At 34.9% G+C, this 16,503-nt stretch overlaps 1 protein-coding gene across 2 annotated transcripts in view; it reads right to left on the bottom strand.

Moving 5' to 3' along the window:
• LOC106869329 (spatacsin) overlaps positions 1-16,503 on the bottom strand; it is a 110,321-nt gene that overhangs the window by 88,356 nt on the left and 5,462 nt on the right. Inside the window, exons 3-13 of one of the 2 annotated variants that reach the window (XM_052974099.2) lie at positions 16,032-16,322; positions 13,603-14,149; positions 13,241-13,364; positions 12,006-12,156; positions 10,490-10,926; positions 8,872-9,051; positions 8,557-8,750; positions 6,350-6,567; positions 4,595-4,811; positions 2,625-2,837; positions 1,690-1,790 (exon numbers count right to left, since the gene is read on the bottom strand). In XM_052974099.2, the coding sequence (XP_052830059.2) occupies positions 1,690-1,790; positions 2,625-2,837; positions 4,595-4,811; positions 6,350-6,567; positions 8,557-8,750; positions 8,872-9,051; positions 10,490-10,926; positions 12,006-12,156; positions 13,241-13,364; positions 13,603-14,149; positions 16,032-16,322 (2,673 nt within the window). Of the gene's footprint in view, positions 1-1,689; positions 1,791-2,624; positions 2,838-4,594; positions 4,815-6,349; positions 6,568-8,556; positions 8,751-8,871; positions 9,052-10,489; positions 10,927-12,005; positions 12,157-13,240; positions 13,365-13,602; positions 14,150-16,031; positions 16,323-16,503 lie in introns of both variants that reach the window. The other variant, XM_014915038.2, reaches the window with a different exon arrangement.

A 16,503-nucleotide genomic window follows, 5' to 3' on the forward strand; every position in this document is an offset into this window, starting at 1 on the left:
ACTACGCCACCAACATCTCCAACCATAGTCAACACGACTTACTACGTATTACCAACATCAACAAGCGCGGTTTTTATCTCGCCTCTGTTAGAGTGGGTGTTTCCACTCACGATAAACAGACAAGAATTACAGCCTGCGACTTTCCAATTGTGTACTAAAAAAAAAACTTGGTATAAAACTCTCACGTGTACTGACTTTCTGTCTGCTGTGATATCTCACATACATATAGACGGCCTGTTTTTTATTATGTTCTTATATGTCGCATTCACACTCTCACATATACATACATCTTTTATGCCACACAAAATATCTCTTGTTATTCATTTCATACAGTCATCTTTTATCGTCTCGTTACTGGTTATTTTTGTTATCGTAGTATAACGTTATTTGTATATCATCATTGATATATATTTTGTGTTCGACCGTGTGACACGTTTAAATAAAAGGAGTCCTCTGTTTGTCCATTCGTCACCATTTCTCCTTTTTGAGTTCGCATGGTCGTTCTTTCATCTTGGGTTAAGAAAATTTTTCTTCGAGGTTTTCGCTAATGGTCGTACAGAGATTTGTCTGTCGATCGTCTGTAAAAGCGCACCTCTTCAAACACCATCACTGAGTGACCTTTTCGCCACCAGCTTCGTTCAACCAAGATTACCACCGTGACGACAACAATTACTACTACCAACTAACTACAAGCATTCCCCCCGACGTCGCCAAGTTTCAACAGGACATTCTATCTCCTTGTGGGACTCTTGTACGAACTGGATTTTTTTCTCTACAGACACTTTCACTTGTTCTGTGTTTTCACTCACACACACACTTGTGCACTCATATATTTACTTTCCTTTCAGGGAAAACAAACAATCAGACTTTTACATCGCGTGATTCCAGTTTCCTGGACAGTTGTCATCACGGTTGTTTTGTCATTGTCATTTCATTTGTACATTGCATGCATGTATCACACAAGTGTACATTTCATTTCTTTCATTTTTCTTTGTGTGCGTTTTGTGCTACATCTTGTGGGTGGTTTTCAGTGGCCATCCTGCCTCAGGCGTTCTAACAGATTTCATATTATCGTGCATTTTTGCACTGGCAAGGGAGCCCTGTAGTAACGCTGTGCGCATGCGTAGTCTCACGCATGCGTGGAATTAAACAACCAAGCGTTCCCGCTTCTATTCTAGCTCTTTCTCGGTTGGCCGGCCATGAGCATGGACGTGTCAAGCAGTGTCTCCAACATTCCAACTCTGGAGAGTCTCTTTATGTGTTTAGCTGTCTGTCTCCATCTTTCGGACTTACGCTCGACAGCTCGCTTACATCTACATAACAACGTCCCAACAACAAAACTCACACACACAGAAGCTGTAACAACAAACAAGAGCTAAAGATGTATATATTTACCACCTGAATAAATGTTGTTTAAGTTGATAGTCTAGAGTTCAGCGTTCCGTTATATTCGTAATTTTATATAGGAAAGTCAGGACTACATCTAATGATGTATAACCAAGTTTCCTATAAACTGAACTAATAAATTTTTAAATGAATTTACTAGATTCCTAAATTACAGTATGCAAACATTATTGACAATTAAATTACAGCTATAAATACAAATCAAAATTTTTTTTAGTTCATCAATAATCTATTTGTACTGATGCTCTGCATGAATCTATTACGTTATAAAATCTATCAACTCACCATAAGGGTTTATAGATAAAGCATAAAAGCTGTTGAACATCTTCATCCACATGTCTTCGTTACTCTCAAAGTATTGCAAAGATAATTGCTTGGGGCTAATCCTAAAAGAAAAGAAAATATCAATGAGCATTTCTAATTAAAAAAAAAATTACATTAATAATAATGGGCACTTTTATAAATGTCAGATATTATTAATATCTTTTGGCAAGTTTTTGTAGGTGTGCAATATTGATGGTGCTCAACTTTGCTATATCATTTATATTTATTGAATTCTAGAAATGAAAAACAAAGTTGATTTCAAAAGGATTTGATCTCAGAACATTTAAATATCAATAGACCCACTATGAAGCTCTCATAAAGAATCTGTGCTCATATAGCATATATAACGGAAGTCCTGAGTACAACTCAGTGCTACAAAGGAAGTAAATATTTATCTTACAGTGCTGCTGCTGCTAATAGCAGCGGTGGGTTATTCCTACAAGGAAGCTTAAATTTACAACTGGATAAATTGTAGAATTTGAGGGTCACTGTCTTCACTGAAGACACTAAGTGTAGCTTTCAAAATACAAAACAGTTCAGATACTTTGTCTTATACATTATCAACTTGCTTATCTTCAATGTGAGAATCAGGTATAATGAAATGAAATTCTCAGATCCATTGCTCCAGATCAATCATCTTCCACGATTCTAAAAGGATCATACCATGTGTGCTCTCAGACAGAACGTTTCACTTTAGGAGTGCACAGTGTGGCATTTTGGACTTGCTGCATTTTCTTCATCATTCATGCTATTCTATAAGTCTACACAGAATTTAGTAACCTTAGAGAAAAAATGTGAAACAGTGTAGCTAACCTCCAACTTTGCAGTAGATAAAGGAAAGGAAGGTGAGAGAAAAAGCAAAACTATTTTGTCAAAGTAAACAACAGGCTGCATACTTATGAATCTGGCAGTATTTCCACAGCAGATAACCAAAGTTGTTCTTGGTACAATAAGCAATCATATCTTGGTGGAATTGGCGTAATTCTATGGAACATGTTTTCACTTCAGTTATTGGGGAAGGAAGTTTTAAAACACCTTTTAAGTGGTTCAATAAATGAAGGAACATTGCAAAATTGTGAGTCAATAGTGAAGGATCCAGAATTCCGTTTCTGAGCAAAGAAAAATTAAAACAGTTTATGCATAAAAACAGCAAGTAACACTGAAAAAAGAAATTACAATTCTACACTCAAACCCATGTTTTATACTGCTTCAATAAGAGGTTCCCAACTTGGAAGATAAACCTTCACTTACCATCAGCATGCAGAAAAGGGGCAAAGAGAGTGAGATACATCTTAAGAATTGGCTAATGTTGTGGATCATTGTTTAGTGCAGGGTTACTTCTCAGATCCTGCACTAAACATATTCTCTCAGTGAAAACCCCACTTAAACTTTCTGCCAATGTATCTCCTTCAATTACTAACTTACTGACAACAATTTAAATAAAGCATATTTACCAACAGTGGCTATTGTTGCTCCTTAGAATAACAATTTGATACTAAATAGACAAAGTCATTATCATCATCATCATTGTTTAACGTCCGCTTTCCATGCTAGCATGGGTTGGACGATTTGACTGAGGACTGGTGAAACCGGATGGCAACACCAGGCTCCAATCTGATCTGGCAGAGTTTCTACAGCTGGATGCCCTTCCTAACGCCAACCACTCAGAGAGAGTAGTGGGTGCTTTTACGTGCCACCGGCACGAGGGCCAGTCAGGCGGTCCTGGCAGACTGTGATTAGTTGCTTACTTGTTTCTCTCAGTGTTTTCTTGAGCTGATTTAAAGCATGGTGGTAGTCAACAGAATGACTCTCACCTAACACTCCAAATATGCAATGATTCAGTCTTATTTGCTTGTTGTTTTGGTGACACAGTAAAAGAACACCACTTAAAGAATGCTAAGATCTAATATTTCTCACACCATGAACTTTAAAAGTCATACAGGGAACAAAATCAACTCTAGTATAAAGACAAAATCTAAAAGTTATTATTACTTTATAGGGTAGTCATTAAAAATAGCATTCAATTCTAAGACCTTTGTACACATGAAAACAATTTCTATAGAGTTTAATACATCTCAATCCAGTTGTTGACAGAGGCAGGTTTCATTGAATGTTTTAACTCATGCAAGAATGGGAAAACGTATTCAATGAAATGATATAAATTAATTTAATTCAATTAATAATTAAATCACTACAGCTTCGATTACAAAACAGCACTAGCCCAAAGTGGACTGACTAATAATACTGCTGTTGAACAATTACCTTTGTCAAGGTTGCCATCATTGTAATCATAAAGAGCATCAAATGGTATGATATAGTCAAAAATATCATTAGAGCTTTAGAAAATTAATATTCGAGCTTCTTAAAAACATGTTATAGATAATTTTGTTATACACAAATATGATTAACAGAATGAAGTGAACAATAGTTTTCTACATATCTCACTGAATTTTTAACTTTAGAAAAATGTTTTCTTCTTAATTTCTCATACAAAGTGTGCTAGCAATTTTAAAAAATCTGATTTCCAGTGAGTCAAAGTAAAAAAACTGAATCACTGATCTAAAATTGATGTCTCGAAGCAAATATATTTTCATTTCTAAAGATGATATATTTACAGGATCATAAACAGTTCATATACAACTACTACTACTACTGCTGCTTGTTGTAGTAGTAGTAGTAGTTGTTGTTGTTTAACATCAAATATTTAAATATCTTGTGTCAAAGCAAGTTAGCTAGATCAGTACAACAGTTTGTCTCTATCAATGTTCATCTACTATAGATTTGTGTGTCAGAAACAATATTTCAAATACTAGCACACTTCATATAAATTACATCCATGTACATGTTAATGAGTCAAACTACATACGCTGCTAGTAAAGTTTGAACCAATTCCTGGAGATAGTTTGTTCCATGAGTCTTGACAATATGAAAAATTTGTCGATAAGAAATATCATCAGGTGGTGTGACTAATTCCTTTTTCGAACTGATATGTTCGAATAACCAATTTAATGCGGCATCAATCCGGTTGTGGCTGACTAAGTATTCCCACATGACACTGGGAGGAACATTCTGGACAGGAGCAGCTGCTAGAAATTGAAGAAATAATGTATGCTTATAAATAATATTTATATTTATGAAATTAAGAAGGTACCTTTACAGAACCATTCTGACTTATTGAAATGCTTTCTTCTATTCCTGTATCACCAAAGAAATGAAAAACACAACCATCTAGTCATCATGGTTGGCTGTCAATTCTTCCAGCCACATACACTGAATATTCAACTATATAGACCCAGGATATTGTTGGTCATTCAGGTTTCCTTTCTCCATCAATTTTTTCAGATTATACCTTAATAACTTGCCATCTACATCATTTTTGCTACTGCTCATTTAAAACAGGTCGACTTTTACTCTTCTCCTTCTGTGTATAGTGTTTGCAGTAGCCTAAGTAAATAGGAAGGGCTGAATACCATATTAATTGTGTGATTGTCATAGTCATTGCTATTATCAACACCTTTACATCTATTTCCCATACTGACATGATTTCCTAAAGAGATTGCTTGTACTTTCTTATTTTGGCAAGGTTTCTGTAGTTGGATTGTTTTCCAAGCCACAACCATTTAACAAACTGCATTGAATCCTTTTATTGTGCTACCAACCGTAGAGAGATTTTGTTGAGGTCATTTCTACAGATATTCTATAGCCAGCACTTGTCATATAACTCTTTCAGTAACTTCCCATAATCTAGAACAATTATATTCATCAAGAAAAAAACTGCAATAAAAGTAAATGACATAATTAAGTAAATCCTTTACCCCAGAAAATATCTAAATTAATTAACCAGTACTTTTCAAACAAATGTTGTTATAATTTGCTTTAGAAGTAGAAATATTTTCATGATCCCTCTCTCTCACATAACTCTATTCCCAGGAAGAAGTCTACTGAGGAAGAGAAAGATTAAGAATTAATAATTTCACATAAATAATGTTAATTTATCTATTTGTCCACTTTGGTTCTTCCCATTTACTTTTCCTCATTCTTTAATCAATCATCCTCCTCACAGAAAAACCTCACAATGAAGTTAGAAAAACGAAAATTCTCTAAGAATTTAATATCAATGGTGTGAAGAAAAATAAAATGTCCCTATCATTGAGCTTTCTAGTTTCATTTCTAGAAGGATAAGATCAGACTCTTCAGTGATGGGTGTATGATGAGAGTGTATATAGTTAATCAGTGATGGTGTGCATTCAATGAAAATAGGGTAGTATATTGAATTTTTTAGTTTGGTGAGAAAGAAATCAAGTGTCATCCACAGGATGTGAATGCAAGGGTTTTGAGAGAGATCAGTGACATGTAAGACATCAACTAATGAATCTACAAAAGAAAACTGTCCTTGTATAACCATAAATATGGATGATAGGTGTTATGAAAGTAGAGAGCAAACAAAACAAACTTAGATTAAAGAGTTCTTCAGATGGCAGATTAAATTTCAAAACATTTAATATAGAAAAATTATCAGAGGAATGAGATAATACACACAAAGACATGTGATAGATTTGGATAAAAGAGTCATTAAACACTGATGATATTTTGATTAATAAAAGAGTAAGAATGTTGATACCTTGACTGGTCATATTGGCATCAAGAATAACCAAATGTCTGGTATCATAGGACCAAGACAAAAGCCAATCAAGTTGCACATCACTGTATGGGGAGGTTACAGGAGACACCGATTCCTCAGGTTTGTTAATGCTCACTTCTCCACAGGATGCTTTGATATTAACACAAGATGGTGCAATACTCATGCAAGCAGCAATCGCGTCCACAACTTTCCAGCCACTGCAATGAAATTGAAAGGAGTCATAATATTAATTTTTAAGAAAATCTTTCTCCATCTATACATATATATATATATCTTCTTTATATATATATATATATATATATATATATATATATATATACATATATATGTATATATCTTCTATATATATATATATCTAGAAAGACATTCTGTCCGTTTGTGTTTGTCCCAAAAAAGTGAAATTAAATTGTTCAAGGGAGGCTATTCTGGAAGCTATTATGCTTTTTCTATATCTCATATTATGCTATTGCCTAATTTGTCTCAGCAAAAATTATGCAGTGGTACAACACTAATTGTGCACAAACCTATGAGGAGCTGCATTGAGGCAAATATTCTTACTGGTAGTGGTAAATGTTACACCATCTTCATTCCTTGCATACCAGTCATACCAGCTAATGTCCCATTCCAATTTAAGCCTCAACAGTTGTGGTAAACATGACACCATCTTTGTTCCTTGCATACCTGTTATACCATTTAATGTCCCATTCAAATTTAAGCTGTTACAGTTTCCTACCCCCCTTACTTTTGCCATGAGCATTAATAAAACTCAGGGCCAAACACTATGTAATACACACATACAGGATGAGTAAACCTAAATCAGCAGTTGTAGTCTCAACCTGGTTAAGATTCGAAGCTGAATCTTTCAATTCTCCTTGGGCCTATTCAAGTGTCAAAAGAAACTGTGACAAATAGGTCTTCCACTTCATCTGTGGCCTTCTCAGTGCATCGCACAGTCACCTGGATTCCGTAAAGCTACTCTTTTATATGACATAGCTATTCTTCTAGCATTATTCAAATTCAAAGTGAAACTTTCGATTCTCCTTTGGCATACTGTCTATTCAAATACCAGATTTATTTATAACTTTTACATGTAACCCAAAATGGCCTGAAATACAAAAAGAACTCCTTCTTGATCAACAGGCACACCAGAGACATGGTCTCATAGCATGGGTTTTTCACTTGAAATCAAATAAGATGATGCACCTCTTTTGGGGAAGTTCGCTGTTTCATGTATACAGTGGAAATTACAGAATGGGAGATTACCTCACGCCCATATTTTACTTAGGCTATGCACAAAAATAAACTCAAATCAAATTAATCAGCTGAAATTGCTGATCTTGATACTGATCGGACACTCCGTGACATCATGGTGTTTCATATGGTTCATGGCCCTTGTGGTGTTAAAAACCCTCAGTCACCATGCATGAAGGAAGGGAAATGCACAAAAAAAAAATCCAAAGGATTTTATTTCTCACACTCAATTTGGCAATGATGGATATCCAACGTACAGAAAAAGGAAACCAGAAAATGGAAGACAGCGAGCCAAACCTGGAAATCATGAAGTAGACAATCAATGAATAGTTGCTTGCTGCCCATTTCTGCCAAAGACTTTCAATATTCATATCAATGCAGAGTATTGTAACTCCATAAAGAGCATAAAGTATATCTGCAAATACATAGAGGCAATAATGCTGCTTGTCTAGGTTAATGCCGAGTCCAAATGCCTAGCAAGATGCAGAAATATAATCCATATATACATACACACAGAGGCAGACTCATGCTCATACATCATCATCATTATCATCATCATCGTTTAACGTCCGCTTTCCATGCTGGCATGGGTTGGACAATTTGACTGAGGACTGGCGAACCAGATGGCTGCACCAGGCTCCAATCTGAATTGGAGAGGATAGGAAATTTCGGTACTGGTGGAGGGGATAGGAACTTCTGGTACTGGTGGAGGGGATAGGAACTTCCGGTACTGGTGGAGAGGATACGAACTTCCGGTACTGGTGGAGGGGGTGGGAGGGCGGTTGCACCATGGGCATAGTGATGCAAAGGTATTAAGATCGAGTGGGGGAATCGGGGTGCGTGTGTTAAACCATTTGGAAAATACTGTTCATTAAAATTTTATACTTTAAAAATTTCATTTGTAAAAACTATTTCAAATAATAAACAAAACTTACTTTAATGGTAAAATATTTTCTTTAGCCTTTTCATATGAGATACAAGGATAAGTTTGTTGTAATAAATGGAAGAAAGTAATTAATTTCTGCTGTTCTTCAGTTGTTTCCGTGAAATAATTAAGAATACAGTCTCTTAACAAGCAATCATTTGTGTAAAGGGCAAATTCCCAATATTTTTCTACAGGTTTATAACCCTGGAAAAGCAATAATATTTCCAGTAAATAATTTCAAAAATAAACAGATGTTTATGAAAAATATCCAAGCAAATTTTAACTAAAAACAGCAAAAATTAAAATTTTAAACTTTTAACCTTACAAGATTTGATAGGAGTAGTGATGCTTCATCAAACTTGGCATTCATCAAATATTTAATTCCTTGAAGTAAACCTAAACGAGTAACTTCAGAAAGACTGGCTAATTCTGGAGAGTTCTGTTGGAGAAGGTAGTATTGGACAATAGGGACAGTATTTTTTCTAATGCTATCTTCAATGGCATCCTGAAATAAAAATAAGAGAAAAATTTAACATGTTGATGGAATATACAACTTGAAAGTATTTGAGCATTTAAGATTGAAGAATTTAGTGATGACAGTAGCTAGCCCAGAAGTGGACAGTTTGAAAGTAATGGGAGGGATCTATTTTGATTTTCCTCTTGCTACAACATTGTCTGATTTTCTCAATGAACAAGCTATGCACTACTCCTGTACAAACTTATTTGATGTACCTGCAGTGTTTTATTTCCCAAATTCTATAATAAAAACTTTTCTCAATCTTTCTACAAATAACTACAATCTTTTGAAAGCTCATCCTTGCTCACATTTTCTTGCAGTAGTCAAATCTGAACATAAAGTTGGTGTCTGTGAGGGCCTACATAAAGGAAATACAATAATGAAGAAAATTGAAAATAAAATATTTTGAGTATTTCAGAATTGATGTATTGAGATGAAGTGATGGAGACTGATCTCAAAATGTTGCACTACACAAAGGAGATAATAAATGAAAGAAGTGTTGATTGGTAATATGCAGAGCTGCAGAAGACTCGACAACTGTGCAAACGTAAACTTGAACATTAAAAATGGTGGTAGTGATGGAGGTTAAGAGGTGTAATATCTATGGCATACTATATCTGCTGTCAAGTCCACATCTTTCATGTCACTGATACCCTCTCATCTCCTTATCATACATCTCCCTCTGTACTGCATACTGCCCATGTAAGGATGGATGGTTTGGTACCTATATATAAGGGACTGTATCAGATCTATTTGAACTAAGCATCTCCTACAACCACCCTTTCTGTAACTGACAATAAGTCATTCGTTTTCTTCCAGTTCACTTGTTATCGTTATACATCACTTAATCCTACCATTGTCTACTTTTCTCTCTCTCTCTCCTCCTCATCCCAATCGCACTATCTCTACCATCACTCTTTTATTCTCCATCAGGGCATTAACAAAATGTTGTTGCCATACAGGCTGCAAGAGTAAAAAGTCCTCACTCCTCTGAGACGTGTATATTCATAAGAGAGATGATAGAAGAACCATTCTGATCCTAAAGCAATGATAAAATGTACCCAGTGCAATCTGCTAATTCTTAACAAACCAGTAAAAACTGATAGCATGGAGAGGACTTTTGGTCTTGATAAGAACATAAAAATCCCACCTGAGCTATCATGATAAAATGCTCCCAGGACACTCTGTAAAATGATTAGTGATAGGAAAAGCATGCGGTAGCAGAACACAAGCCAAAATGCAATATGTAGAAGACAAGGTTGAGACAGGTAACTCCTGATAAAATCTTATTGGATCATAACAACCAAAACCCAACTGAAGCCAGCATGGAAAGTGGATGTAAAATAATAATAATAATGAGGAGAAGGATGGTTTCTCTTGAATAAACTATATTTCATAATCAGATTTCTGATGTAAAAGGTCTTACCGTCACATCCATTTCTGACCATTCATTGTACTCAGCTGTACTGCTTTCTATTGAAGTGCAGATTCCTATTTTAGCATCATCTGTCAGAGAATTCTGTTTCTTCAAACCAAAAGCATTCATATATGTGCGTACTTTAGCAATATACTGTAGAACAGTTTGGGTCATTGACTCTGTTTCTTGCAAGACTTCAAGTGCAATATTGTCTAGTAAAGAATTCTTGAACGCAAGGATGTCATTTAGCACAGAATATAAATGATTTAACATTATACCAAGTAGTTGTTGTGCAAAGAATAAAGATTGTTGTTCAGCCATGTTGTCTTCAATGCTCTGCAATAGCAGTCGATAAGCTGGTTCTAATGCCTGCAGTTTAGGCAGACAGCTATTTACATTACCATTCTTCTGTTCATTCCCATCAGTTTTTTTCTCGTGTGAGAATACTGAAAAATATACATTATACACTCATTAAAGAAGACCTTTTAATTAGTAACAAAATCTAAATACTAGCAGAATATATGTTAAATTTTGGTTATTGTATGAATTGTGTGGTGTAGGCATTTCAGGAAATGTGTGGATTGTGAACTGCTGGGGCAAGTAGTTTACTTTTCTAATGTATTCTCATCATCATCATTACCACCATTTAATGTCCACTTTCCATGCTGGCATGGGTTGGACGGTTTGACTGAAGACTGGTAAGCCGGGGGGGGGGGGGGGGGGTCGGCTGCACCAGGTTCCAATCTGATTTGATAAAGATTCTATGGCTGGATGCCCTTCCTAATGCCAACCACTCTGAGAGTATAGTGAGTGTTTTTGACATGCTACTGGCATGGGTGCCATTGACCTCACACCAGCATTGGCCATAACTGCAGTCTCACTTGGCTTGGCAGGTCTACACAAGCATGGTTCATTGCCAAAAGTCTTGGTCACCTGTTACTGCCTACAAGAGGCCCAACACTTGAACCGTGCCTTTTACATGCCACTGGCATGAGTGCCAGTCAGACGGCACTGGCATTGGCCACGGTTACGATTTCACTTTGGCAGGTCTTCACAATAACAGCATATCGCCGAATGATTGAAGGCTACTTTTAACAGGCTAGTTACAAGACACTGGCATTGGTCACGACTACGGTCTGGCTTGATGTCATTGCCCCCATAGATAAACCACTTTACAGTTGACAAACAGAATAATGTGCCTTCCTTAAGAACACAATGCAATGTTAACTTTGAGTTTCAAGTTAATTTAATTTTTTGGGTAGGAGACACTAAGTGGTTTTCTTCCTTTCTGACATTTTGTCTGTCCCTCTTTCTTTCTGAATGTGTATTTATGTAGTTAATAAAGTTATTTGTTTTTTATGAAGAAGCTTTATGAAAAATATAACATTCCTTTCACATTTCGATTTAAACTTTCAAATAGAAAAACATGTTCTAAAAAACAAAAAAACATTCTCAAGCATATATTTTCCCTATCTTGAACACATACATAATTGGATAGGACTGACCTAGAAACATCAATACTTACAATTCTGTCTAGTCTGCAGGAATATGGTGACAGTGTCAATCTGTCGATATTTTAAGCCAAGTTCCAGAGCCCGAAGGGGTAATGAACAACGCCCCCAATGATTCATCTGGCACAGTTCATCAGTGAAACGAGCTCCGCCATAAGTCATAACCTGAAAAATCAATTCCAATTTAAATTAAGCATATTTTCCTTACCCTACCCACACAATTAATATAACTATTTTTGAAGATTAACAATTTTTCACCCCCATCACCTCACCAAACCCAATCCAGCCTTCAGACCAATTTTGGCTAACGTTTTTTGCACCATGCACTTAAAAACGACAGGAAGAAGCCTTTTTGATAAAAAGAGAAAAATGTTTTGAATATATTTTCAAACAAAAAAGTGCGTGATTTAAGGGTAATTTAGCAGTTGTTTCTAGCACATCTCACAACTACTTGGTACCTTTCTCAATTCCCATTGCATGTAGATCTAGATTAAAAAACAAGAAAAACGTGAGAACTAATCCTTGCTTTAGCATGAAAAGCATAAATTAAAAGTCGTTAAAAACATTCATAATGTACAGCAAACTCTTTCGTAGGAGAGAAAGGAAAAACACTGAAAACGAATTTGTAAACATTACCATACATAATCCAACTGCAAAATCAGAAAAAAGATCCCCCAAAAAACATCACACCAGACTTTAATAGTCTACAAAACAATATTCATTGCACAACATAGTTGTTATTGACAAAATTTGACCAATATTTCTCAAAGAGAAACAAAATTTACATCTACAAGAATATCTGCCAGGTAAAATTTGGACAGCGAGAGAGAATAAACAACATTCTCAATGATTCAATGTTAATTTTGCACTCTAGAAGACTTATGTAGCTCAATTTAGTGTATATTTTTGCAGGAATATATGTTTATTTCATAATTAGTTTGTCTTTTTCTTGAAATTCTTGTTCAAACTCAAGATAATTGTTCACATTCAGAACTTTCAAATGATATATAATTTTCAATGGAAAAATGTATCTTGACATGAAAATGAACAAGCAAAACGTGCTTGTCTCCCTTCTACGGCACTGTATAATGATATTTAATCAAAAGTGATACATGCAACACATCAATTCTGTATGAATCACATGAAGCATGAGAGAGCTACAAATAGTACTTCTCAGACAATAATAACAAGCATGAAATGCATTTTGATATCCAAGTTTACAATATATACAAATAAATAAACAACAAACCTTATCCACAAATTCCTCTTGGTGAAGCTCATCAACTATTGCAAATATTCCAGTTTCTTTTAGGATAAGAGGTGGGTGACATTTTTCCATACCCAGTACAAGGAGACCAGTCTCTTTTTTAAAACTGAATATCAAATGACAATATAATAAGAAGATTATAGAAATATACATACTTAAGCATGCACAGAAAATACATACACACAAATATACACATGCATACACACACACACACACACACACACACACATATATATATAAATACAAATACACTTGCATGCCCACATGGATATACATGAAAAGATATAAAGTGCATTGATAAGAAATTTCTTCTTTTATGTTCAATGTAAAAAAAAACAACTCACCGTTTTAATTTGACATTGCCAGTTGTAAAGTCACACAGCCATAAAATTGATAGATCTATGTTGTCTCTCTTGGAGAACAGCACTTTTGCTGATGTTGTTGACAAAGCAATTTCTTTGACACTATGTTGTTCTAGGAATTCTGGAAGTTGTACTACTTTAATTTTTTCATCCAGAGTTGCTGATGAAAGACATTTTTTCAATCCAGATACTCTTCTTTTAACAACTTTTCCAAGACATGATACATTAGAAAACTGGCCTCTTTGGATCACTGGCAAACAATAACCATATTTATGAATGCGTATCCACTTTTTGTATTCTCTGTCTTGTGAAAGGTTATTGGATGGAAAAAAGAATTTGCAGTCTGCTGGACATAAAGTGTATAAATCCTTCAAAGAGAGGCAGATAGCAGAGTTTATTTCAGTGATAAGGAAGAGATGTGCAACATCATTTGACATACACCAAAACCGGGGCATACTGCTACAGAGGTGAACAACAGAGCAAAGATCAACCTGAAGGTAACATACTCCATCACTGCTATCATATAGATCTGGATAAAATTCAGTTAAGGACTACAAGGAAAAATTTTCCTGTGTTGTAAAACAAAAAAAAATTTTTAACAAGCTGCTTTTTTTCTTACTTGTTTCAGTGATTTGACTGCAGCCATTTTTTTTTTTTTTTTCAGTACCAAAACATATTTATGCTGAAGGAGTCGACTAACTAGTTCAACTTGATATTTTTGAAGCATGTGACATAATGGTAAATTGTATTTTGTTTTGCTGTGTCATTACATATATTGTTGAAGTTTATTATTTTGTAACAGAAATTTGGCTTTTAATCTCAACTTAAGCTTACAAACTTGTATACTTAAAATTTTGTTCCTTTCTCTCTCTACTTATCAATCATCCCACCCAGTTCTCCATTTTACACAGGCTTGCTCAAACATACATCTGCCACTTGAATTTTGACTTTTGTTGAAAGATATGGAAGTTGACTTAAACGTGAGCTGTGTATGTTGGTTTTTACTTCCAATCTTTTCACCTGCCCACTTCACCATTAACTACTGGAAATCTCTCCTAGTAACTAAGAGACCATCAGCCTTCCTTTGAGACAGTCATTGTTGACTTAATACTTACATACACATCATATACCTTGGACTGCTAACACCTACTAGCTGAGGCTGTACACACAGTAGTGGTAATGAGTGCAGTTATGGTAATAACTGGTAAAGCTTTGGGATGTAAGTTAATGATAGCAAATCAAATGAAAGAAGGACTAATATAACTATGTGCGCAAATTTTGAAACTGTTGGCAATCTACACAGACGTCTTTCTTTTTTAATGGTGCAGAACTGAAACAGCAACTAATAAAATTACTACCTGAAATTCTCCTCTTCCTGTCACCATATGACTGAAAACCACCACTTAGCTGTTATTTCTACATTTCTGAACTTCCTTGCATAGATTACTTCATTCAACTAAATTCTACATTTTGATTATGTTTCATCAACAACCAATAAATAAAATATATTTTTATGTAGTAAATATATAGTTCTTAAATTTATTCTTCTTCTTTGTAAGAATTCTTCTAATAATATGCATGCAGCCATTTCAATACTTGATACTGAACGTATATTCTACACTACACCTTCCTATGCCAGTGCCATGGTAAGAGCCCCCCCCCCCCCCTCCCACTCCCTTGAAACATTCTCCTGACTGATAAGGTAAGCAAGTAAAAATTAAACCTTTCATTACCAACCCAGCTGAAACCGGCTCTGGCTCTATAGTACAAATGTCTTGCTTTCATAAGTTTTGAATTAAAATCTTCCACCAAACCTTAGTCACAATTTATGTTCCTAACACTAGTTTAATGATAACTAAGTTATTTTACTAAGTTCTTTGTTATATTTAAAATTAATTGAAAGAAACAGAGAGCATCTCAAAATAGATACAGTAATGAAAGGGTTAAGATTGAGAATTCCCTTTAGTCCTGCACATAGCCACAAGACAACCTCTCTAGTGTTGTTGCCACAATAAAAACAATGCATGCAGTATACACTGTAAAGGGGTTGGCAAACAAACAAAGAAAACATTAAGAGAACTCTTTAGTGTTGTGTTTTCAAAGATGTATGACAACTTTTCTAGTCCTGGTGTTAATTTTATTACTCTATAGGAGAATATAAGTTCAAATTGAATGTGACAACATTCAAATACCAAACAATGAGTAACTGAATTAGGAAAAAAAAAAGTGAAATTATACAATATAGTATTTTAATGTCTGAACTGTTTCCACTGACTTTTGAAGTAAAATACTGACTAATGCAGTGATTAATTGATTGAATACAAAGCAATGGCATAGAAATATCAATTATAAAATAAGCATAAACTTCAGATTTAAAACAACTCGAAAAATATTTACTTTGAAAAGGATACAAAGTGTGTGTTGTGGCCAGTTTAGAACAGATATAGTTGACTCATAAAGTTGAACTGATGGCACAATATGATCCTCTTCAAATTGGTCTGACAATACAATAGTGTACTGACAGCAGGGTTTCTGTGATGCTTCACTGGTAAAATACACACAAGCTATGGTAAGGGTAGTAGTAGTAGCGATGGCATCAGAACTAGCTTGGCAATTAGTTGGCCTTTTCTTGGTAAGTAAAATAACTGAAGAGTGTGCATAACCAAGTAAATAAGGTGCAGTAGATTTAAAGAGTTCAAGACCTGTTTAAAAAGTAACAACATACAAAAGTTAATGTAGATTTAAGATGCCAAGCCATAAAATAATTTAGAATGACAATCAATAAAATGAGAAACAAGTTGAAGGAGACTTTCTAGAATGTTTTACAGATGCTTTTCATTAGCTTGATGATTGTGTAAATTCAAATATTAGTGAAATTGTTGG

The sequence above is a fragment of the Octopus bimaculoides genome, chromosome 16 (genome assembly GCF_046866305.1).
Source record: "Octopus bimaculoides isolate indiv1 chromosome 16, ASM4686630v1, whole genome shotgun sequence".
Classification (NCBI taxonomy): domain Eukaryota; kingdom Metazoa; phylum Mollusca; class Cephalopoda; order Octopoda; family Octopodidae; genus Octopus; species Octopus bimaculoides.